This window comes from Diabrotica virgifera, chromosome 7 (assembly GCF_917563875.1).
Source record: "Diabrotica virgifera virgifera chromosome 7, PGI_DIABVI_V3a".
NCBI classification, from domain to species: Eukaryota; Metazoa; Arthropoda; class Insecta; order Coleoptera; family Chrysomelidae; genus Diabrotica; species Diabrotica virgifera.
In genome coordinates this window covers 203520647-203548134 of record NC_065449.1, presented here as the reverse complement: position 1 = coordinate 203548134, position 27488 = coordinate 203520647, and the positions used below count along the sequence as shown (strand labels likewise).

The 27488-nt window shown below is 31.7% G+C and overlaps 1 protein-coding gene across 3 annotated transcripts in view; it reads left to right on the top strand.

The window, feature by feature from the left end:
* Positions 1–27061, top strand: part of LOC114326559 (uncharacterized) — a 72579-nt gene extending 45518 nt beyond the window's left edge. For all 3 annotated transcript variants that reach the window (XM_028274952.2, XM_050657225.1, XM_050657226.1), the window contains exons 5-8: positions 2525–3258; positions 6845–7195; positions 12485–12725; positions 26519–27061. In XM_028274952.2, the coding sequence (XP_028130753.1) occupies positions 2525–3258; positions 6845–7195; positions 12485–12725; positions 26519–26850 (1658 nt within the window). In that variant the 3' untranslated portion in view covers positions 26851–27061. The remainder of the gene's footprint in view (positions 1–2524; positions 3259–6844; positions 7196–12484; positions 12726–26518) is intronic.
* The last annotated feature ends 427 nt before the right edge of the window (positions 27062–27488 follow it).

Genomic DNA, 27488 nt, shown 5'->3' with positions numbered 1-27488 from the left:
AATTAAAAAAAAACTATATTAACAGTGTTGATAATTCGTATACAGGGTGTCCAGAAACTCTACCGACAAACGAAGACAGGAGATCATTCAGATAACTTTAAGACAATTTAACCAAATTCATCTAGTCCGAAAATGCTTCCTAAAGGAGCTAGAGCTATTTGAAGATGGCGCCTGGTAATTAGTTTTTCTTAAATATCTCCAGAATATTTCTATTTAGAAAAACGAAAATTAGTACACATATTTATCTTCCAGAGATAAATCGATTACATTCACTGCAAAGCATTTTTGAGTCTGGATTATTAAAATATAAGGTATTATAGTACTAAAAGCTACTCTAAATTTAAGTCAATAGGAAATACAGTTTTTTAGAAAAATCGATTTGAAAATTTTTCGTTTTTTGAATATAAAAAAAATAAAAAAAAATATTTAGAAAAACGAAAACTGTTACGTTTATTTATATTCCAGAGATGAATCGATTTCATTAATTGCGAATTTCTAGTACCGGTCATATGCGTCCGTTTTAGGTAGGTCAACGGTTATTTTATCGCATATCTTTGTAGTCTTTAATTTTTAAGAATTTTTGACACTAGATTATTACATTATGAGGTATTATAGTACTAAAACTTACTCTTGCTTTAAGTTGGTAAAATACACCGTTTTTCTTGAAATATTTTTTCAATTTTTTTTTGAAGTTATACTTCTAGTTATACTATAGGTAGTTATACTTTGTAGTTATACTTCTTTAGGCGCGATTGAGAGTACAATTTCATAATACTGCGCGCATGCGCACACAGACAGTATGGCGTTTAGTTGCTAAATCTTTCTAGTTATGTATAAATATATAAGTGCAAGAAAAGGTGTGAAAATAATATATTAGTGTTTTTAGTAAATATATTTATTATAATTTTTGTGTCTTGGATGTGTCTTCCTCAGGAGTAAGATAAGTATTATTAAAACATTTTATTGTATATTTATTATACTTTCACCTTGTCCTTTTGTTACCGTGAATTGTCATTAGATACGTCCGAACCGATACAGACACAGTCGTCGTAGTGCATTTGGCATAGCACTCGGCCAGAGATCGAGAGGTCCTGAGTTCGAATCCAGTGCAATCCTATACTTTTTTTTATTTTTTTTGAAAGCGGTAAGCACAAAATTAGTTTGGTGTTTAAAAAAAAATTAAAACAAACTGTTTAAAGCATATTTATTTTTAAGAAATCATATAATAGAAGTATAACTTCTTACGTGCGTACTAAGTACACACACATTCTTTTTTCAAATTCAGGAAAGGAAAAAATTTTAAATCGATTTTTCTAGAAAACGGTGTGTCCTACCGACTTAAAGCAGAAGCACCTTCTAGTACTAGAATACCCTACAATTTATTAATCCAGTATCAAAAATGCTTAAACGTTAAAGATAAAAAAGTTATGCGATAAAATAACCGTTGCCCCACCCAAAATGGACGCCTATGATTGGTACTAGAAATTCACAATGGATGGAATCGATTTATTTTCGGACTAGGTGAATTTAGTTAAATTGTCTTCAAATTATCTGAGGAATCTCCTGTCTTCGTTTGTCGGTAGAATTTCTGGACACCCTGTATATATCCCGTTCACAGCGTAATACGCTTTGGGTTCCCGTTCGCCAAGCCTGTCTATTCTGCCAGTCTTCTTCAGATATATTTCTTGCTGACATTGCTTTTGAGATTCCTTGGATCCATGTTGTTGGTTGTCGTCCTCGTTTTCTTTTCTCTGGTAGTACCCATTCTAATATTTTTTTGGGTAGTCTTTTTTCCACCATACGTCTAACATGTCCGTACTATATGTATTAGTTGTTGTTTTTCGATGTGTTCTATAATTGATCTTTGTACTTTCATTTGTCTCCTTATGTCCTCATTTCTCACATGTTCTGATCTAGAATTTCCCGCTGCTCTCATCCAAAAATCCATTTCAACTGCCAATAGGTTACATTTAAGTTTTTGTGATAACTGCCACACTTCAGATCCATAGACGATTACTGGTTTTGATATTGTACTATATTATTCTTTTTTTCGTTTCCGGTCTTATATTTTTTTGCCATAGTACTAAATTCAACGCACCTATAACTTGTTTTCCGTTGGTTATTCTGTCTTTTATGGCTTCATCACTTCTTACTGTCTTTGTCAGTTTTACCCCCAAATATGTACATTGGTTACATTTCTTAATGGTTCCATGGTTGATAATTCAAAGAGTCTAATATTTGGCAATATAAGTGGTGAATTGTTTTTAAAGTGGAGTGTTGATTCGTACCTCTGCATTTAGATAGGGTTGCAATTGCGACATAAAGATAATTTCGATTTAAAACTTTAGTTTATAATTGTAAAACTTCAACACAATTCTGTGATATTTACTGAAACTCTTAATCTCCACTATGAAAAAAAAAGATAATAAAAAAAATATATGGTATTCTACAACAGCTATAATGTACAATCTTAAAATAAAATGGGAGTAGGTACTAATAAATTACTAAATTAATAAATTTTTAGCTAACTTCCATCAAAATACCGGAAAAATTAATAATGAAATTAGAGGAGGTTTTGGTTTCTCATCACAAGGCAGCTTATCTGGAAATACTGGATTCGGTTTTACTTCCAACGAAGGTAACACTGGCACAACAAGTAATGGAAATCTTGATACCGGCGTTACTCTTGACTCCTTCGAATTCTTTGACAAACATTTACATGAAGCCGGTCCACACTTATCACCTTTTCCAATTATTCCATCAAATATTTCTCATGAAGATAGAGGATCCCAACATCAAAGTGGGTTCTCTGGCGGTTTCACAAAACTACCTGGAACATCAATTCCTCAACCATTTAATCATAATCAGGGAGCTTTTAATGACTTCCCTGGTACACGTCCACCTACAAAAACAACAACAAAACCCACGACAACAACGACTACAACTACGCCACGTCCATTCGAATTTTCTGGTCATATCCCAACCTTACCAGTGCACGATTTTACTGCTAGTGCTCCTCGACCTGTCCAAGATTTTGAAAACAATCTTCCACAACCTGTCCAAGATTTTAGAAATAATCCTCACCCACCTGTACAAGATTTTAGAAACAATATTCCGCCACCTGTGCAAGATTTTGGAAACAATCCTCCTCAACATACACAAAACGTTAATCAACTATCTGCGGATTTCCCTCAGGTACCAGCTCTGTCTGGACAAAGTTTCGAAGAGGTTATAGAACAGGAATGGAGTTCTTTTACAGTGAGTACTTATCTTAAATATTATGTAAGGGTCACGAAAGGCTATAGCGGGATAAGATGGTAAAATATGCACTCGGCTGGATTCTTACTTGGGATAGGGTAATCAAAAGTGCATATTTAAAAAGCCCCTAACCAAATTTTTAGTTTCCTATGTGGCCCCACGTGTTCCATATCCCAAAAAATGTGTTTTTTCAAAATTATTTTTTTTGAGCGATCCTTTGCTGTGAAAACTAACAAATTTCTTGAATGTACATTGTTGTGCTCAAATACATACTGATTTTTCTCAGATGTTTTGGATCAAAATTAAGCTCAGAAAAATTTTTTCATTTTTTTATGGGTTATGTAGATAATTTTTGGCAAGCTACGAAATAATTATTTTTACTTATAATCATTTTACTCCAAAATATTTTGGTAACACATCGTTTTCAAATGAGTTAATCACCGATTCACAAAAATCTGAATCTTTTATTTCATATTTTAATATTTTAATCCGAAACCAGATGAAATAAGATTATTTGATGATTCAGAAAATAGTACATTGTTTACCGGGTAGGAAAAGCTTAACATTCCTGGACGACTGTGAAGATTGCTAAGTCGAGGCGCAAGCCGAGACTTAGCAACACAGAGTCCAGGAATGTGGCTTTTCCTACGAGGTAAACATACTATTTTTCCGCAAATCGTTTAAAATTCGACAGATATTGATTGATTTAAAAAAAACGCGATAATTTTATTCCCAAATAAATGGTGCTTTGAAATTCCTAATAAAATTACTTGGGTTACTATGGAAACGTATTGAGGTTGAATTGTCAAACTTGACGCTTATAAATTTAATTGCTGGTGTTCTCGAAAGTAAAATGATAAGTGATGATGAAATTTCCATTCCTGGGACTCCTCCAGAGCTGGTTGAGGCAGTGAATACTGCTTCATTAGAATTATTGCCAAAGAAATCAAGAGAAAAGTACGAAAATGCATACAGACGTTTTATGGATTATTAATAATTTTCTATCATTTATGTAGAACACTAACAACTGTACGGAAATATCATTTCCTTACAGTAAGGAAGTCCTGACTTTTTCTTCAAGGAATTTTGACAGGAATGTCAAAATTTCCTGGCGATTTGCGGAAAAATACATTTTTTGCGATAGGGGACACCTGGGGCCATATAGGGAGCTAAAATTTTGCCATATAGCATTTAATGCAAACTTATAAAAATTGTTAGATATATCTAGGTACACTATTTTGAATGTGCTTTGAGTGTGTTTTAGTATACAAGTCTCTAATGCCTGGTTGCACCAACAGATCTTAAGCTTAAGACGTGCCTTAAGAGCACAGGCGCAAAATTTCAAGCCAATGCTTTTTAAATACATATATTTTTTTCTAATCCTAAGAAAACTAAAACTATTTTTGAAAAATTTAAACGCAGAATGGAAGATTACATTGTTACCGAGGGTCGAAAGTCCCTGTAAACCTCTATGTTTATTTTAATAAATTACAGGAGTAAAAACCGAGAAAAGCGAGTATGATTTGAATTTCAAATATCTCATTCAAAAGAAACTTTTTTTTATTTTAAGGGTCTTTCTGCCCTCAGTAATCAAGTAGTTTTTCATTCTGCGTTTAAATTTTTCAAAAATGTTTATTAGTTTTTTTAGGATTCGAAAAAAATGAATGCATTTAAAAAGCATTGCAGTTAAGACGTGCTTAGATAAGAATCGAAAATTATGGTGCAACGTAAATGAGACTTAAAGCGGCCCTATCTATAAGCTGAGCTGGAGTCTAAGATTTGTTGGTGCAACCAGGCATAAATTAATGTATTTCGGATATGTATGGTATAGGTAAATATACTTTTAAATTTATGTCAAGCCTTCGAGTATTGTACCCAATGTCGAGGTAGTGTTAAGTCTCGCAGTCATGAGAGTTTCTTTGGTTCGATCCCCTGTTTTACTTCCAAATTTCCTTCAAAGATCAACTGCAGAAAACCATACTTATTGTTTCTAAATATATGACCAAAATAAGCTACTTTTATTCGCTTAATTGTTGTCAATAGTTCCCTCTCTTTAGAATTTCCAACACACAATGGTTTAGATCCATGGTATTTTTAATAACCGCCGGTACAACCACATCTCAAAAGAATCCAGAGATGACATGGTTCTTGCCTTTAATGTCCAGCCCTCAACTCGGCATAACAGTGTATACAGTAGGTAGCATTTAATAGCACCCCATTAAGTAGTCACACTCAGCTCTCTGTTGCAGAATAGTAATCTTATTTTGAAGAACGTCCTCCTGTCTATTTCGATTTTATTTTGACTCCATCATCAGGATCCCATTTATCGTTTAGTCAGAAACCCAATTACTCAATTCTCTTTACTTTTTCTATGTCCTGATTTACTATTATTACTATTTATTACTTTACTATTTATTACAGGTACCCTGATATTGTCTATATCACCTTTACTGATGACCATGGAAATTGTTTTCTTTATATTCATTTTAAGACTCATGTTATTAGCTTTATTTATTAGGAACTGTAACTTTTTCTCATCATTAGCAAGGAGGACCGTGTCATTAGCATATCGGATGTTATTTACAGGTTTTCCATTCACCGAATGGATTGAGAATATAAATTGAACAGGACTGACGACAGTATACATCCCTGTCTGGCTTCTTTCAAAATTTGATTATCCGATGTTGGTATATTTCCGACTTTTATGTGAACTGACTGGTTCCAATACAACTTCTTGCTTTTCCTTATATCTTTACCATCTCACCCAATTTGTTTGAGCAGATTTATACATTTTTTGTGCTGTATTTCTCTGCTGATCGAGATTTTTTTTGGAACAATATTTCCACTGCGAATAAACAATCTTTGGGCCCATACCATTTTTGAAACCGAATTAGCTTACACTTCTGGTTTTATCTATCTTTCATAGCCTAGAGTGTAGGCTTCGTAAAAATATTTTTAACGAATGACCGTAAGCCAAGCCGCACACCAAAGAAACATGAAACGAAAAACATGAATCATGAAACGAAAAACATGTTTCATGAAAAGAAAACACTGCTAAATAAATCTCAAAGTCCGCCTATCAATGAAACGAGTGTGATTCATGCTCATGACACATTTTTATTTTCGGAGAGTCTCATAAATGGCCGGATATATATTTGTTTAGCAGTGGTTTATTTCCATGAAACGTAATTTGCGTTTCATGTTTCTTTGGTGTGCGGCTGGGCTAAGACTTATCAAACGATACTTGTTACATCTTCTTGAGTTGGATTTTCTAGGTAGTGTGACAAATAATGTAGATTGAAGTTATTGTCTGGGTGATCATCAAAACATTCGGATATGTAGGTTTTTCATACTTCTGTTTCTTCCTACTTATCTATTATAAATCTGTTGTTTTTGTCTGTATGTTTTGCAGGTGTTTTGTGTATTTTTTCGTGTTTTCGTGTTTTCTTTTGAGTGTTTCTATCTCCTTGCACTGTTCATTTACAAATTTTGTTATCCATCTTTACATAGTTAACGTAAAATAAAATTATAATTATAAATATTGTTTATAAGTATATTCTTTAATTATTTATTTTTATTTTTTAAGACGAGATTTAATAAAGTGTATGCCAGCCAAGATGAAGCAAGATTTAGGCGAGAAGTTTTTATCGAAAACAGAGCAAAAATTATGCGGTTCAATATGGATTACGCCGAAGGAAGAAGAAACTTTGTCTTCAAAATTAACGAGTTTGCCGATATGTTGCTTCACGAATTCAATAACAACTTTAACGGGTTCAATAGAAGTAGAAGGGAACCTGATGTACCTTTGAAACCAGCTTCAACATTCGTCCCGAGTGCGAATGTTGTTTTCCCGGACAGTGTCGACTGGAGGATGGTAGGAGCTGTCAGCCCTGTTAAGAGTCAAGGAAAGTGCGCAGGTTGTTGGGCTTTTGCCGCGGTAAGTTTATCTTTGACAGCAATATTTGAGTAGTATTGTATTATAATACATGATGTCCCAACTCAAATTTCTACCTCCCTAAAACTCTAAAAATAAATTTGTTAACAAAAATTCAAAAACCGGTTGATTTTTATATCGAGAATTTCCAAAAAAATATTTTATCCAGCTTTAACTCTGCACTAGAGATTAAAATCGTCTACAAAGTTTTCGTAGGAGTCAGATGTCTTCTATAGTTTTGAAAAGAATTTTATTACTTACCCAATCATTTTTAGTGTCACACAATTAGTCTTTTAGTCCCTTTTACTTTTCAGTGTTGGGACTGACTCGTATCTTTATGTGTGTACAAATGTTAACCATTGTTTTTTGTTATATGCTAATATGTTTCGTTCTACTATTGTTTTCCCCTTCCTTGAATGCTTTTCTTTCGCGACTGCTGTATCCCAATCTTCTCCAGTTCTCCCTCTAGTTCTTTCCTTTTGTATCCTGGCTTAGTTGTTTGCACCAAACTTAGTTGTTTTTCTTTAATATATTCAAGTATTAATTTCGTCTTAAGGTCTGTCCGTACATCTGTGTTTCTTATTATGCCTCTCATCGTCACTCCTCTAACTCTTCATAAATATTTCATCTCTAAGGCTTGTATCTTACTCGTTAATTATCTTGTTAATATCCATGATTCGCAGCCGTATGTAAGTACTAGTCTACACTTGAGTCCAGGGTTCTTTACCCGTGCGCCATCATTTAAAGCATACGGCATAAGGTGGAAATTTACTCCACGCAACAGCAAGTGACAGAAAATGGTCACTGTTCCGATCACGGGTTATAGAATAAAATTTGACGTTATCAAATAAATATAATGTCAAATGTAACTTGTCCTCTAAAATTTTGGTGCAGAATTACAGCTACATTTGAAGTAGCTCTGGAAAGTAGAAAATATAATAAAACAATTTTCTTGTCATTTTATTCACTTTGGCGGAAACTTAAACAACCATTCCTTAACTATGTGAATGAGGTTAGCTTTGTGTGTTGTAAAAATGAATGGCAAACTTACCATAAGATTTTAAACACCAATATAAAATTAGTTGTGAAAACAACTGTTTGTGTAATATAAAAAACTTCAAAATGCAAAAATTGGCTGACAGCCACAAAAGTAAACAAACCAGAAACGTCACAAACTGGACTAAAAATCCTGAGAACATCCACACTGGTATTTTTTTGTACTTATCTCTTTTCGATGTACTGAGTTTAGAGCGTTCATAAAAATAACATGTGTTTTTGCTTAATAACAGGCGGTAGCTGGTTTGTATTTAGTTTCATGCATGGAAGAGAATGATGCTAGATAAAAAGTGTGTGTTTTATCTCGCCAGGTATTAATGACGCACGGGTAAAGAACTGTAAACTCAACTGTATGTCTGGTTTTAAATACAGTTACAGTTGAGTCCGCGAGTCTTTACCCGTGTGTCATCATCTAAAGCATACGAAATAAGTCGGAAATCTATTTCACGCAACAACAACTGACAGAAAGTGGCTACTGTTCCGATTACGGGTTTCATTATAAAATTTGACGTTATCAAATATATAGAATGTCAAATGTAAGTTTTGCTTCAAAATTTTTGTGCAGAATTACAGCTACATTTGAAGTAGCTTAATAAATTATTTTATTATTATTGATTAATAAATAAATAAACAATTTATAAAAAAATCCAACAACATATTTAATTTTTGTTATTTTATTCACTTTGACGGAAATCTAAACGCAGTCATTTCTTTACTGTGTGAATGACGTTAGCTTTGTATGTTTTAAATATTAATTGCCAAAATAGAATTATTTACCTTAAAATTTCAAAGCCCAATATAAAATTAGTCGTGAAAACAACTGTTTGTGTAATTTAAGGAAACTTCAAAACGCAAAAATTCGACAAAAACCGCAAAAAGTTCAACTGACTGACAGCCACAAAATTAAACAAAGCAGAAACGTCAAACAAATTGTGCTTAAAATATGAAAACATACCGAATCGTCTTTTTTTGTACCTATCTCTTTTCAATGCACTGAGTCTAGATGGTTCATAAAAATAACATGTGTTGTTACTTAATAACAAACGGCAGCTGGTTTGTCATGAGTTTCATGCGTGGAAGAGAATGATGCTAGATAAAAAGTATGTGTTTTATCTCGCCAGGTATTAATGACGCACGGGTAAAGACTCGCGGACTCAACTGTATTTCAGGTTTTCCTTGTTATTTATTTTTTGTTTAAGAAGATATTTTTTATTGCATGGAATAATGTTGGTCTTGACGGTCCAGTTAGCTGGGGCGCAGTCGATCGACAAGTTTAGTGGATTTGCGATTTGCGGTCACTGGTTCGAGCCTCAGCTAGGTCATGAAATTTATAAAAGGCCAACACCGTAGTATAAAACTCAATAGAGTCTACGGCTTGGTCTGGATAAACTAGCGTCGGATCGGCCTATGGAGGAGCGGTACGGCAAGAGATAAGGGCTTGCGGCTTGGTGATACTCCTCTATAGATCCCTACCGAAGGGCGTTGACGCCTAAGAACGGTGTATATATATAATGTTGGTCTTCTTCTAAAAGTGCCTATCTTCTAGAGATGTTGGTGACCACATTGACCCATCTTATTCTATTCACAGCAGGTCGAAATACATCAGTTGTTCTGATTGCTCTCAATCTTGCCTTGTAGAATCAACTATAGAAGTTTTTTTTTTTGGCTTAGACTTACCGTCATACTGCCAGACACATAAGGAATACAAGTTATCAAGTTATACAAAACAGGTTTAAAACAAAGATAACAACTAAAAGATATTAAGTAACACTAAGCTTAACAGCTAAAACAACTAGCTACCAAAGGTACTAATTAAAAATGTTTAAGGGAATTATAATGATAATTTGCTGTCCTTTAAAAAGTTAATTAAAGAGTTGTATACATCTACAGAACCAAGTGATAATAAATATAGTATATTCCAAGGAGTTGCTACTTTACATTTTAATAAATCATTTATTAATTTAGATGAGTAAATTGTATTTTTAGAACAACCAAAAAATATATGATCTAAATCACTTTCCATAGTTGATATTTATGATTACGCATATTGTGGCCAAATTAAGCCATTTTGCTGTTCTGTACGGTGTTAATTATTTCTTTGTCTATTCTTAGCCTTTGGAGAATAGTAATGTTAGTTATGTGGTGTATATATAAGACCCTCAATATACGTCGGTTTTATCACATTTCAAACGCCTCTAATCGTTTTAAGGCGTTTTCTGTCAGCTTTCTACTCCATAGAGGAGGACACTAAAGACATATCATCTAAGAATTCTTATGTGTATATTGATACTTAAAGATAAGTTGCAGCGAATCTTCCTAAAACTGTCTAAAGAGCTTCTGGCTTTTTCAATACGAGTTTTTATTTCGTAGCTATGATCCTCATCATCATCATCAATGGCGCTACAACTCTTCGTGAGTCTTTGCCGCGTTTACTATTGCCTTCCATGTTTGTCGGTCCTGTGCCACTAATTCCCATTGTTGCACTCCCATTTTCTCTAGATTTTCTTTGACTGCATCTTTCCACCTTTTGCTAGGCCGCCCTACAGACCTTCTTCCATCTGGCCTTTCCCAGAACACATTATTTATAAGGCGATTTTCGTTACTGCTTATCACGTGCCCTGCCCATCTGAGTCTATTAACCTTTATATATCTGACTAGATTTTCTTTTCCGAATAGAGACTCTAGCTCGTTATTGTATCTGCGCCTCCATCCGTTTGTCACGCTGTCTCTGCAAGGGCCATATATCATTCGAAGGATTTTACGTTCCCACACCAGCAATTTATTTATTTCTCTTTTTATGAGCGTCCATGTTTCGCTTCCATACGCGACTGCTGCTCGTATTATGGTCTTATATATCTGGATTTTTGCACCTCGTGAAAGAAGTTTTGACTTCATTAGATGTTTCATTGCAAAGAAAGATCTGTTTCCTGCCATTATTCGCGTAGTTATGATCCCAAGTATCTTTAATATTGCAGCCCAGATAGCATATTTTCTGTACTCTTTTTAGGGGTGTATTGTTTACTGTAATTTGGGCGTGTATGTTGGTGTTCTTACTAACGACCATTATTTTTGTCTTCTTACAATTAAATTTTAGGCCGTATTTGTTACATGCTTTTATAACATTATGCATCATCCTTTGGAGCCCCTGCGCACTATCTGTCAGCAATACTGTATAGTCTGCATATCTCATAAATATTGTTTATAAGTTGTCTATTTACTGCAATACCATTTTCTGATTCGTCCAAGGCCTCTCTAAAGATGTTTTCAGAGTATATGTTAAATAATACTGGTGACAATATGCCTATGACTATCTAACTCCTTTTCCGACTGTGAACATTTCAGACAGTTCATTTTCGAACCGAAATGTTGCTTGTTGTTAGGGATATAAGTTTTGAGACCAATCTTACATCCTTCCCATCAAGTTCCTATGTTTTTAGGATATCGATTATTTTCCCATGTAGGACTTTATCAAATGGCTCAAATAGTTTCGATGTTTTACTAATTCTCTCTTAAATATCTTTGCCCTGCCGTCCATTATTTCGTTTAATTGTAACACTAAGTATTGCAAATGGTTCACTTGTTTTATTTCTTTGGTTTTTTTTGTAAATCTTTTTTTTCTGACAACAACTACATCGTCTGCAAATGCACATTAAGAAATGCTTATACTTTGGAGATTCCTGTACCCCATATGCACTTTCTTCAGTTACGGTGTAAATTCTTTCATGATTTTATCCATAAAAATATTAAAGGCGGTTGGGTTCATGACATTTCCTTGCATTAGTTCTTACCTTGTTTCTGAACTTTAATTTAAGTACTTAACTAACGTAATTTACAAACCAATATTTTTACTTGTATTTTTGAACCTTGAAAATCGTCATTTTTCGTTCTGTTTTAAGTTTTAATTTGTTTATAACTCAATAACGATCAACTTAAGAGAAAAATTGCAAAAGACCCTTTTTGTTTGGAAAGATCCAAAAACTCCAAAATAATATCTGCCCGGACCGAATATTTTTATCTATAAAAAAAGTAATTTCTTAATTATTAATTAATTATAGTCAGGACAAAACTATATCGGGCACTCTTTGTTCTTTATCATTTTTAACATACTAAATTACATATCAAATAAGTTTTATCCATTAAATAGATCAGTGACGGTCGTTCTTACATCAGATCCTCTACCACTTCATCGCCATCAAATTTTTCATAATGTAGCAACTTTTTCTTAATATACTTTAGGCCGGAGCATTAGAGGGTCACACCTTTAGGAAAACTGGAAAGTTAGTCGAAGTCAGCGCCCAAAATTTGATCGATTGCACACAACCGTATGGAAATAATGGATGTGCGGGTGGACTAATGGATCCTGCATTCGAATATGTAAGAGATAACAACGGTGTCGACTCGGATCAATCGTATCCTTATGAAGGAGTGAACGGACAGTGCAGATTTAGGAGAGAGGATGTTGTTGCCACATGTACTGGTAAGTGTAGTAATAAGTATTAGGGGAGTGCATTTAGATTTTCACTTCGGAAAAAATCAAACAAGATAAAACTTTTTGTAATTTCATTAAGAAATGTTTAATAAACAACATATCAAAAAGTTCTACTCGAGAAGTGGCTGCTTCATTTTTTATTAAACAAATGAACAGCGAAGTTAGATGTTTTTTAAAATAACTCCGAAAATATAATTTTTAGAAAAAAACTGACTTGACCATTGAAAAATTCAGAAAATTTTACAAAAAAACCTTATATAAAGATTTTTCTAAGATTAAATCTCTAGCTTCTGTAATTTTTTATTTATAACGCTAAAGTCACCCTTCTCACACACATTGGCGCACTGTAAACTAGCGTTGGAAGAAGTGCACGGTTGAGTTTTTTTAATTCAATTCTTTAACTAATGGATCAAAAGAAATTTTACAAAGTGGACATGAAATAAGATAAAATAAGCTATCTTATGGTTGTAATAAAAAGAAATAAAATGTATGGACATAAGTACGGTGTGGACGGAAAATGAGCCTTACATGAATTTTGTTTAAAAATGATTTAAAAATGTGTAACTAATACAATTTTACTTATAAAACTCTCAAATTTGCACAACTTACCTCTCAATCACCTTACTAAACGATGTTTCATTCAAAAAAAAATCTCAAAAATTTAATTCAAATAATGTGATGTCTCAAAAAATGTAATTTTTGAAAACTTCGTAGTTTTACAGAATTCCCACCACTTTAAGACGGTATTACTCAAGTTTGAATAAATCTAATACATTTTTTTTTGATATTTTTTTAAAGTTTAGGATGTAATCTTTAAAAAACTCTGAATTATTTTAGTTTAAAAATGAAATAAACAATTTATTTTTGAGAAAACTAAGAAAGATAACAAAAATGTAATACAAAAACCGAAAATTACCAGCTGAAAAAATGTATATACAAAGTGATCAAAACCTTTTTTTTGTAAAACTTACCTAAAATACATTTAATAATAAGCTTCAACAATAATAAATGTTCAACAAAAAATTTTTTCTTTAGTTCTTATACAGTATGTCGGCGTAACATGGAACCTATTGATAACTTTTTTAATACCAGTTTTACGAAAAAAGTTATTCTTTCTAAAATACCCTTCATCGTATATAACATAAGAAACAGCCATCAAATATCAAATTTTGTTAATTTCGTACGAGGTATGTCAAAAAATATGAATTTCACTCAAGCGTAAAGTACCTTTATATTTCACAATATCGAAAATTTTTATAAAGAAAAGTTGTTTGGAATTAAAACCTATGTTACAATATGTAATTATATCCTTCTAATCGAAAATTTGTTTTTTTTTAAATATTGTTTCAAATTAATATACTCAACATCATTAAACTTTCACTTAATATTTATGATAACTGTTTTATTATTAATTTTATGAAGACAGTTATTCGTCATAAATAGCTGTGCATGGTCTAACACTTAATATGCAAATATAAAATATTATATTTTATCAATATTATTCTCATTGTTTTGGACAAGATGTTTGAATTGTCCCATTTTTAATGAACAAGAAATTGAAGAAAGCGAAGATGTCAGTGTAGTTGGAGGTGATATTGAAGAGATAGATTTTGAATAATTTGTTCTTTCTTTCTGATACATTTTAATTTTTAATATTATTGTGAAAATTATTTGTTTATCTTTTTTTTAAGAATGAAATTCCATATTTATTTGATTGGATTCTACTTGTTTTTCATTTAAATATCCGCCATTTTGGATCCGCCATTTTGAAATTTAAATTTTTAATCTTTAATTCAGATTCAATAACCTGTTAAAAATAAAGACAATAAATGTTTTAGAAAAATGTTCTTTTTTATGTTCTTTTTAGAAGATCCGCATTTTGGATCCGCCATTTTATAGTTTATAATGTTAACATTTAGGTTTATCAAAGCTCTCAAAAATAAATATATGTAGAAATAAATATATTTTGTAAAGAAATTCTGATTTTACAACTATTTTTTAAGTTATCCGCCATTTTGGATCTGCCATTTTATAATTTAAATTATCAAAATTTGATTCAGGTTCAGCAACCTCTCAAAAATATCCACATATACAGCGTGTCTACTTAAGTTGGAAACATATGGGAATCTTTTTTGTTATGCATTTTACGAAAAAAGTTATTCTTTATAAAAAGTTCTGCATGCTCTAAAACCTAAGAATCAATCAGCAGATATCAAATTGTGTCAATATTATACGAGGTATGTCAAAAAATATGAACTTTGTTCAAAAGTAAAGTACCTTTACTTCTCTCAATATCGAAAATTCTTTTTATGAAAAGTTGTTTGAAAATATAAACTAAAATCAAATATGCAATCACATGCTTCTAATTGGAAAAAAATATTTTCCAAATTTTTTATCAAATTTATTGATACTTCGTTTTTATTTATTACACATACGATAACTGTTTTATTATTACTTTTACGAAAAAAAGGTATTCTTTATAAAAAGCTCTGTATGTCCTAAGGCCGCAGATGCAACCATCAGATATCACATTTTATTAATTTTATACGAGGTATGTCAAAAGTATGAATCTCACTCAAGGGTAAAGTACCTTTATTTTTCACAATATTGAAAACGGTTATTAAAAAAGTTGTTTAGAATTAAAAACTATGTTTCAATATGCAATAACACCCTTCTAATTGAAATATTGTGAAATATAAAGGTGCTATAATCTTGAGCGAATTTCATATTTTTTGACACACATCGTATAAAATTAATAAAAGTTAATATATCATGGCTGTGTCTTAGATTTTAGACCATGCAAAGCTTTTTATAAAGGATAACTTTTTTTCATAAAATGAATAATAAACGAGTTATCATATTTTAAACGATGTTTTTAATTTAATAAATTTGAGAAATTTTTTTTTTGCAATTAGAAGCATGTAATTGCATATTTGATCTTAGTTTTTAATTACAAACAACTGTTTATCATAAGAATTTTCGATATTGAGAGAAATAAAGGTACTTTATCTTTGACCGAAATTCATATTTTTTGACATACCTCGTATAATATTGAGAAAATTTTATATCTGATGATTGAATCTTAGGTTTTGGGGCATGCAGAACTTTTTACAAAGTATAACTTTTTTTCGTAAAATTAATAATAAAAAAGTTTCCCATATGTTTCCAACTTAAGTAGACACGCTGTATGTAAACAAACACGTTTTATAAAAAAAATTCGGATTTTACAACACCTTTTTAAGGATTTTTAGGAAAAAATCCGCCATTTTGAATCCGCCATTTTGAATTTGCAAATTGTAATGTCAGATTCGGATTCAGCATAATCAGAACTAAAATAAAAATATTTTTTATCAAAATAAAATGTTGAATTCACCCATATTCTTAACATTATTTATACAAAACAATTGTTATTGTTTAAACAATTAATAAACAATTAGCGGCGAAATTTGTGAGTAGAACTTTTTACATTAACATATTTATAAACTAACAAAAAAAGTTTTAGAAAAATATAACCTTGTTTGATTTTTTCCGAAACATTGTATCTATATATACGTATCATAAATTAAAAAACACACGTATAAACAGTGCTAGTCAAATATAAATTCTTATAATAGCGAAATTCGGAGGGAGGAAATAAACGGACGTAGGATTCTTATTTAAGTAATAACAGATGATTAAGTAATAGTCACATTAGACGCATAGACACATAGACGCTATAGTCCTAGGGCCCACATATAAAATTATTATTTATGACCACACTAGTGTTGCCCAAATGCAAGACCAAGACGAGACTTAGACAGTCTTGGTCTTGGTCTTGCGCCAGTACACTTAGTCTTGGTCTTGGTATTGCGCTCCCGGTCTTGGTCTTGGTCTTGCAGCAAGAGTCTTGCAAGTCTCGCAGTTGCCTATTAGCCTATTGCATATCTTTGAACAACGTAACACAGAGGTACATTTTAAGCTGGAATATCATAGCCATAGTAAAGACCAGCCAAATTAATAAATATCTACACCAGCGGTTCTTAATGTGGTGCATGTACCACTGGTGGTACATATCATTATTTGCGGTGGTACACAAAACGCAAAAACAGCCAAAATCAGCCTCAATTATTATAGTTAATTAGATTACCTAGCTATTTCAGTTAGGTGGTAACAAAAATAATAAAAAGTTCTTTGTGGTACATGACATCACTCAAAAAGATTGAGAATTATTGATCTAGACAATTGACACCACGTGGGGTTTGAACCCACGATCTAAGTGATCCGTGGCTATGTTCTAACTAACTAAAGTTTATTAGAAACTTATGTATATTATTATCCAATATAAGCGAATGAATAAAAAACATAATGTTAAGAAAATAAATATGAGGCTATCGTTTTAATTTCAGTATTTTATAAATGCTAGATTTTTCCACAGAGTGATCATGTTGTTTAGAGTATTCCTCTGAGAAAAAAACACAGTTTGATTGGTACCTACACCCAGTGTACAATAACAATAATTGATTTGTCTAGCAACAATATTATTACAGCGGTATTTATAAAAATAAGACAACATATTATTAAAAAAATCACTTAAATCGGACAACAGGTTTAGGAAATTTGAAACATTAACAAAGACCCGTTTATAAGGTGGTGCGTAAATTTTTTGGAGAAGTGTACTATATCGTTATTAAATAATATTTCAGTATTTTGTTAGAGTATCCGGCATTATTAATGTTCTTTTTTTCATACTTTTAAATATTATACGCGCTGTTTAGGCAAATTTTGTTTAACCGAGTGACCTCATAGCACATTCAGCAAAAACAGTACATAATAGTCTTACTATTCTATATACTGATAAGATTTTTGTTTAAATTCCTATAAAACTAATAATGAAAAAAATTTAATTACGCAGGTATATTTTTTATCACCTAATTTTAAAAAGTTTGGATACAATATTCGATATTACTATCGGCGTCGCAAAGCAAGAATGTTATGTTATGATTAGAAGGCGACTATTCTCATAACCCGGATGATTAATTTCAGAGAAGTCGTCTGCTGGGAAGGAATGTACAAAATATTTTATTTTTACATTGTAATAATGACCTCTGATTACGTGTCAAATAATGTGTGAAGTGTTTTTTAAATAGATATTTTGATTCGCTATGTATGGTTATGATATTGTTCGTAATGCGCATAAGTCCAATTTTCAAAATTTTTGTTACAATTTTTTTTTCTCATAGAATATCTAAGAATATAGTCGAACTAATATACTCCCTAAAACGACCCTCAGTTCTAACTGCAAGACGCAAGAGTCTCGCAGGCTTAGTCTTGTTCTTGCTCAAGTCTTGCACGGTAAGTCTCTCTCTTGGTCTTGCTAAAATTAGACGGTCTTGATCTTGGTCTTGGTCTTGCGAAAACGCAAGAACAAGACCAAGACTGCAAGACCAAGACCGATTTTGGGCAACACTAGACCACACCGTCGAAACTTTTGGTACTTGTTATTTGGGTGGAGTCGGACAAATTTGGAGCTTAGCGCATTATGGTAGTGGGGCGTTCGTCTGTCAAGCTGTCACGAAGTTGTCAATTTTATGCAAGAAAAAAATTTATAACCACATTGGTCATTTTATTTTAATCAATGGTTTTTATCATATAAACAGCGAGTACAATTTTGTCGGACAAAAATATTGGGCCTTATGACGCGTCCGACACGCTAAACATGTATGTCAAATTTATTAAAAATAATAAATTTATTACCACATGGCCAATTTTAACAGAATATACAGAATATACAATCATGTGGTAACCTTGTCGGACAATTTTCACGGGGCATATACGCTGTCGGATGCGCCGAAGATGTCAATTTCCTGGAATTTGTTTTATTCAGTACCACAGATGTCATTTTTATTTTGTACTGTTTTTTTACATGTGTAATGCATATTGGATCACTTGTCGGACACAAATAATGGGTCCAAAATTTTCCGCAATTTTCCCTCTTGTCGGTATTTTTCTTTTGAAAATTCGAGAAAAGAAACTACAGAACGAGGTTTGTCATTGTTCAAGGAGTGTGTACACAAATTTTCAGATCAAAATTTTTTCAAAATTTTCCCTTGAAAATTTTTTGAAAAATTTTGGGTATAACTCTACGTTACGCCCTTTTAAATGTTGTACTTAGTGTGTATACCAATTTTCAGCTAAATCGATTCAAAAGTAACCGAGAAAAACTGTTTTAAATTTTTTTTTGACAATGCCTCCTCTTAAGGGCGTCGATAACCTAAAATAATTAAGTTTTCTGTTCGTTTGCCCCAACATTTTTGTCAGACAATTACATTTTTTGTTTAATAATATAATTACTTGTAACCTACTACTTTTGTCGGAAAAATGGTTGTGAATATAAAGGATGCACGAACCCAGCATAGTTTAAAAGTGTAGTTTACTAATAAAAATTAAGTTTTTTGTCCGACTGTGATTTTTCCCAATATTTTTGTCGGACACTTAGAGTTTTTGATTTAGAATATATGTAATTACTTATAACCTCCTATTTTTGTCGGAAAAATGGTTGTAAATAAAAAAAATCCAGGAAATTGACATCTTCGGCGCATCCGACTGCGCATATGCCCCGTGAAGATTGTCCGACAGGGTTACCGTATTATTGTAAAAATGTTTTATGGTAGATTCTGTTCAAATTAGCCATGTGGTAGGTAATAAATTTATTATTTTATATGGCCCAATATTTTTGTCCGACAAAATTGTTCTCGCTGTTTATATGATAAAACATTAATTAAAATAAAATGGCCAATGTGCCTATAAATTTTTTTCTTGGCTAAAATTGACAACTTCGTGACAGCTTGAGAGACAACCGCCCCACTACCATAATGCGCCAAGCTCCAAATTTGTCCGACTCCACCCAAATAACAAGTACAAAAAGTTTCGACGGTGTGGTCATAATTAATAATTTTATGTGTGGGCCCAAGGACTATTATAGATCCACTGTGACCGATAATTTCAAACGGAACTTTATGGCAAGTGATATCTCGTTTGACAAATATTGAAAATACCTATTTAATCATAGTAATTTTGTTTGAGTTTAATAGTACATTCTTTCACGATTTTTTGCTATAAATTTTAAGAGGATCGGTACGTATTTTCGGCTGCAATGCTATTCAAATGGGGATTCATGTTTTTCGAATCCTGAGAAAACTAATAAGTATTTTTGAAAAATTTAAACGCAGAATGAAAGATTACGTTATTAGCGAGGGCCGAAAGTCCCTGAGAACTTCTATAATGTTTATTTTAATAAGTTACAGGGGTGAAAAAACTAAGAGAAAATTTAGTGTGATTTTTAATTTCAAATATCTCATTCAAAATAAACTTTTTATTTATTCTAAGGGACTTTCGACCCTCGGTAATAATTTAGTCTTTCATTCTGCGTTTAAATTTTTCAAAAATATTTATTGGTTTTTTCAGGATTTGAAAAAAATGAACACAATGCCGTGGTAATATTTTCCAAATCTGTCTTTGTCTTACAACGCACTCAACCGAATATAAGATTGTCAGCATATATTGTCAGTCAGACACTGACAATCAGTGACAATTTTAAATATTTGACATTGCATCGGGAATATTTTGAGAAATTGATTAAATATTATTGATATATAGTGTATTTGATAAATAATTGATTTAAGACGTGAACTTACTAAAAAGTTATTTATTGTGTATTATTTATGGAAGATCCAAGCAGAGAATACATCAGATATATCCTGTGATCCAAGTATTTTGTTGTTAGAGATGTTCAAAATTGTAAGCTTCCAAAATAACAACATATTATTAAAAAATCACTTTAACACTTTTCCTCTTTTCTCGATTGATTATTAGTTTTTGTTGTACAAATAAATTATTACAATCACTGAAAACATAGTTAGTGAAAAAATTATCACATTTATTAACTGAATTAATAATTTGCAATTATAAAAATAACAGTTATCCAAGAACATTCAAAAGCCATCTCTTTAAATTAATTATGACATTTTCAAGTAGAATGACATTCTAGTAATGTTTACATATCCACACCAGTGTGAATTTTACTACACGTAATTTGCCGTGTAAAGACAGAAAAAGTAGGGATACACGTAAAATATTTGCGAATTACGTACCCATAGCCTTAAAGAACCGCTTGGATTGGCATGATATTTGGCATACGCATAGCTAACATGTCAAAGAAAAAAAGTGATATGGTGCTGATGTGTGCTTTTGCCCTGGGGGTGAGTTTCACCCCATCTCGGGGGGTGAAAAAATATATGTCCAAGATAAGTCTCGAAATGGATAAAGTGACTAATTTTAAGCAACTTTTGTTTCATAGAGTTTTTTCACCAAATCAATATTTTTCGAGTTATTTGCAAGTAAATATGTTCCTTTTTCAACAAAATAACCACGTTTTTAGATGGTTTTTCGCAAATAACTCAAAACGTAAGCATTTTGTCAAAAAAATATTCCTAGCAAAACTATAGCCTATAAAAAAGTAAAAAAAACGGTGTATATATTAGGTCTCTATACCTAGCAAAAGCAGAATTACAGCTAATGAAAAATAGGTTCATATTCGAAAAATTTCAAATAGAATAATTCAATGTGAAATATCCAAATAATGAAGCATTCTTGAGGAAAACACATTACCACTTTTTTAAAGTGTTTTTTTTAAACTTTTTTAAAAATGCTTTTTTTCAAAATAACTTAAAAATTGTTAGAGATATCAAAAATCTTAAACAATAAAAAAGTCAGCTTTACTTTTCTGAATATTTTGTATTTTTTTGTTTTTCTGTAAGACAAAAATTGGTTAAGATTTGGTGTTTCTAAATTTGCATACACTCGTGATAAGTGACTCGTTCAAGCCCTTTTAACTGCAGCTTTTTCAAAAATAAGGACTTTGAACCGATGAAACTTACGGATCATATGATCAATACATACGCGAGTAAAAAACTTGTGAAGTGGTAACAATTAAGTTCATTTGAAATGCTAATTAGGGGGTAATTTTCCCGATTTCTTACCAAAAAAGGACCAACTTTATTTTGAGCGTAACTTGTTTACTTTTGATGCTAAAAAATTGTTTTAAAAAACAAAAATAAGGATTTTTTAAATACTTTAAAAAAGTTAAATTGATTTTTCCCCAAAAAAGTGCTTCGTTTTTTGGTTATGTCACGTTAAAATATTCGATTTGGAACTTGACGAATATGAACCTATTTTTCATTAGCTATAACTCTGCTTCTACTACGTATAGTGACCTAATACAGTGGAACTTGGATATTACGGCCTCGGTAGTTACGTCATCTCGGTTGTAACGTTAATTTTTAATAGGTCCGGCCAAAACCTATTCAATAACATTATTAAAAACCCGGTTTTATCGGCTTAAAATAAGGTAACCCTCGTCTATAGCGTCATAAAATTTTAAAGACGGTTGTCATTTTTTTTATTTTATGAAGGATAAAGTGCAATGGGTTTCCGGTTTGCACACTTTATTTTTCGGAAAGGGTTGTGCAGAAGAAAATAATTGACTTTTTTCAGCATTAGAGAACTTTTTCATAAAATGTAAGTTTTATATAGGTACATAATAGGTTTTATTTCTTATTTTTTTTTTATCCTAAATGCAGCAATAATGCTGTAATAAAATTTTGCCTCGTTAAAATCTCATTTTTTTCTACCTCTTGTATAGCGTCACTCTGATATAGCGTCATTTTTTTACTGGACCCTTCAATGACGCTATAAGCAAGTTCCACTGTATATACACCATGTTTTTCACCTTTTTACGTGCTATATTCTTGATAAGAATTTTTTTCGACCAAATACTTTTTGACTTATGTGCGAAAAACCGTCAGAAAACGTGGTTATTTTGTAGAAAAATTAACATATTAACTCGCAAATAACTCGAAAAGTATTAACTTGGTGAAAAAACTTTATATAACAAAAGTTGCTTAGAATTAGTCGTTTTATCCATTTCCGGACTTATTTCGAACATATATTTTTCACCCCCAAAAGAGGGTGAAACTCACCCCTATGGCAAAAGCACACATCGGCACAATATCACTTTTTTCTTCGACTTGTTAGCTCTGTGTATGCCAAACTTCATGTCAATCCAAGCGGTTTTTTAAAATTTAGAGGTTTTACAATATTTTACCTTTAAAGAACGTACTATAAGTTGATTTTGATGAAAAAATTAAATAAATAATAAAATTATTGTTTTACATTCAATTAATACAGATTCTAACTTCCGCTTCTCGTTATGTCAAAAAGTTGAGGTTTTCAATTCTCTAGTTATTTTTAGATTAACATCAACTTTTTAGACATAAGAAGAGGCGGACATTCTTGTAATTATCTGTTTTGTTCCATTATTGTTTGGATTAGTTTCAACAGTAGTTTGGTCGAAACTGGTCCTCCATACTTAAGAAGTTCATTCGGTATTCTGTTCTCCACTGGTGAATTTTTATTTTTTAATTTCCTTAATACATTTTTACTTCTCCCTTCTCAATATGTATTTCTTCTTTTGTCGTAAGGTCTGCTCTGTCTATCTCGTTATGTTTTCTTCTGAATTTGTTTTATTTTTGTTAGTTCCTTCCCCTTATTTAATTGTCCTCTGATCATTCTCCATATTTTTTGTGTTTCGAAGATGTATCGTGATTCTTCTGTTTTTTTCTCCTCTCTGCCAGTGGTCCCTTTTTATTTATCAGACGAAAATATTCTTTTTTTTTCTGATTCGTTTATTGTGGTTGTATGCCTATTGTGGGGTCTAGGACGTTTCATCGCCGCCAGTTAGTTAATCGCTGACTGATATTTCCGAATTTTCGACAGTTACATTTATTATTTATTTTTAGTATTAATTAGGAATTCTAGGAAATGCTCGATATGACCATTCCCGTTACCATACTTAATCTTTTAACAGACTTTAAACTTTTATAATATAAAATATAATTTAACACTACAAATTAAATACTATTAAGTATCAAATTTAGAGGAAGTAGAAATAGAACAGTAAATTAATATAGTAATATTTTTTATCTTTTTATTTGTCATAAGTTTTGAACTGAATTTAACGTCGTGTCGTGTCATCTCCCATAATACAAAATCAACTGACTAACTGGCGATGAAACGGCCGGCGATGAAACGGACGGCGATGAAATGGACTGGCGATGAACCGGCGGCATCGAAACGGCGGCGATGAACCGGCGGCGATGAAACGTTCCATTCCGCTATTGTGCTTGTTGTGTTCTGTATATTAAAAAACCTTTTTTCTTTTCTTCATATTATATCTTCAGTTCCTCTCTAAATTAGTGTGTTTTATTTTTTGATATGTTAATGTGAGTTACTTTCATCTCTCCAAGTGATTTTGCTACTGCGTTAATGATGATATTTTTGAGTTTTTCCCCTCTTTCCTATATACTATCGTTTTCTAATATTTCATTCTCAGAAACCTCTGATTTTCTTTTTCTGTGTGAATATTCCGTGCATTCCTTTTTTTATTCTTTCGACTGTGATTTTTCTTTCGTTAGTGCGGCTCTCTTGTGAAGCATTTCACGATGATTCTTATTTTACATAACACTAAGCTATGGTTGCTATCTACATCTGCTGAGTTAAGGCATCTTACGTCGATTATTTGTGATGGATATAATATTATGTATCTCTGTTGGTTACAACATAATCCATCATATATCTTTTTCCACGAGGGTTATTGAATTTACATTTGTGTTGGTCGTTGTGGTTAAAAACCGAGTTGTGTATTTATAATATCTTTTGACTAACACTACGGGCTAAGCTCCTTTTTGACTCGAACATTATTAATGGGTTAATTCGTTATTGTACATATTATAATCTTCGTTAAGCTCAGTGTTTATGCCATAATCCTTGGTTTCGCCGAATGACGGATATTACATAACGTGTATCTTATTATCTTATTATTATTATTAAATTATTATTTTAAAAACAATAACGCAACAATAATTTTCTGTAAAAAACAAATTATTTTGTTATCTATAATTTTTAAAAGTAATAGTTTTCATGGCGTGATTGATGACTGTCAAATGATATATCTATATTTATCTAGATCTTGAACAAAATACACCTTTATATAAAAATTTAATTTGAAGTGGATTTAAAGATGTCTACATTTTATCAAAAATTTGAATAAAAATACATATTAAAATAGATGTAAAGATAAACAATGTGAAATACCTCGTTTTTAAAACTAAACTAATCCAAGAGAGATCTGATTAAGAATACCAAAAATAGATCACAATGAAACAAAAACAGAAAAAGCAAGAAAAGCAAAATATATGATCTCGAAAACAAAAATTTATCAATCAAATCAAATTCTGTTTGCCTTTATTCCTATCCGGGTCGGCTTCTTTAAGTACATTCCTCAATTAGTTTTTATCTTGAATCATATCCCCTTTGCTGACATATCCTACTTAAGCGTCTCTCCTAAGGTCTTCTTTGGTCTTTTCCTTCTATTCCTTCAAAGGACCCGCAGATCAGCAATTCATCATAATAGGTGACGAACATTTCGACGTTGAGATGACCAAACCATCTTAACCTCTGCTTCCTCATTTTGGCATCAATTGTTGCCACCCCTAGATTTCCCTTAATATACTCATTCTTAATTTTATCCATTTTGTCACTCCACTCATCCATATAAGCATTCTCCTTTCCATCACATGCACTCGTTGTTCCTCTTTATTTTTAACTCAAGATCAAATATGCAATTACATGCTTCTAATTGGAAAAAAATATTTTCCAAATTTTTCTCAAATTTATTGATACTAACTCCGTTTTTATTTATTACACATACGATAACTCTTTTATTATTACTTTTACGAAAAAAAGGTATCCTCTATAAAAAGTTCTGTATGTCCTAAGACCGAAGATGCAACCATCAGGTACCACATTTTATTAATTTTATAAGAGTTATGTCAAAAAATATGAATTTCACTCAAGAGTAAAGTACCTTTATTTTTCACAATATTGAAAACGGTTATTAAAAAAGTTGTTTAGAATTAAAAACTATGTTTCAATATGCAATTACATCCTTCTAATTTAAATATTGTGAAATATAAAGGTACTATAATCTTGAGCGAATTTCATATTTTTTGACACACCTCGTATAAAATTAATAAAAGTTGATATATCACGATTGTGTCTTACATTTTAGACCATGCAAAGCTGTTTATGAAGAATAACTTTTTTTCGTAAAATGAATAATAAACGAGTTATCATATTTGCAATAATTAAAAACGATGTTGGGTATCCATAAATTTGAGAAAATTCTTTTTTTCAATTAGAAGCATGTAATTGCATATTTGATCTTAGTTTTTAATTCCAAACAACTTTTTATCATAAGAATTTTCGATATTGAGAGAAATAAAAGTACTTTACCATTGACCGAAATTCATATTTTTTGACATATCTCATATAATATTGAGACAATTTGATATCTGATGATTGAATCTTAGGTTTTGGAGCATGCAGAACTTTTTATAAAGAATAACTTTTTTTCGTAAAATTAATAATAAAAAAGTTTCCCATATGTTTCCAACTTAAGAAGACACGCTGTATACATCTACATTATACATCTACATATATTATAGATCTGTATATCGCTTCTTCTCCGTATTTTAAGCACTTTGCGGGTATACCATCGCTGCCTGGTGCGTTATTATTTTTAAGTTTTTTAATTGCCTGGGCTACTCTTTCGTATGTCGGGTATTGGTCTTATATTTATTGATATAGTTATTATATTTTTACTCACTCGTGTATGTTCTTTGTAGGTTTTGTGGATATAGGAGAGAACGACGAAAAAGGTTTAGAGATAGCTCTAGCAACTTTAGGTCCAGTGACAGCAGCAATCGATGCCGGTAAGGAGACTTTCCAGTTTTACTCAGAGGGAATATACGATGATCCAGCTTGCGGAAATACCCCTGAACAAATGAACCACGCAGTTCTAATAGTTGGATATGGACAAGAAGCTGATGGTAGAAAATACTGGTTGGTGAAAAATTCATACGGTCCCAACTGGGGTATAGGAGGATATGTAAAGATGGCCAAGGAAAATAATAACCAATGTGGTATTGCCATTCAAGCTAGTTATCCGCTAGTGTAAAGTATTTTAGAATAAATAACTTAAAAAACAATAATTAAGAGTTTTGTACATATTACTTATATTTATATCTTTGAAGTTTGTACCGAGTACCTACCGTATTGTATACAATATTAGAAGAAAAACAGAGTTTGAATTATAAGAACTTAAAAATGTCAAGCATACAGACTGAAATGAAAGTAGAAATGAATTTTAATAAAAAAGCCTAACTTTTTATTTTTGTTTTATTCGTTTTACCCTTGTGTTATTAAAGATCATTGAAAAGAGTAATGGTAGGGGAGCCCAAGCGGGGATATTTGCAGTTTACATGGGGAGAAACCTTGTACACTGAAAATGTACCTCTACCTCTAAGTTAAGTACATGCAGAACAGTGTATATTATTTCAAAAATCTGACCATTTAAACGAGGCGTAAGCAAATGGGTGAGTACCAAAGTTTCACAAGAAAAAAGCCAATATTTCGCGAAATGAATGACAGATCGAAAAACTAAAAAATACGTGCTCAATATTTTTCAAAAACCTATCGAAAGATACCAAACACGACTTCCCACTGAGAGGGGTGGGGGGTAAATTTAATATTTTAATACGAATCCCGCGATATTTCGCGAAATAAACATCAGATCGAAAAACAAAAAAATACATT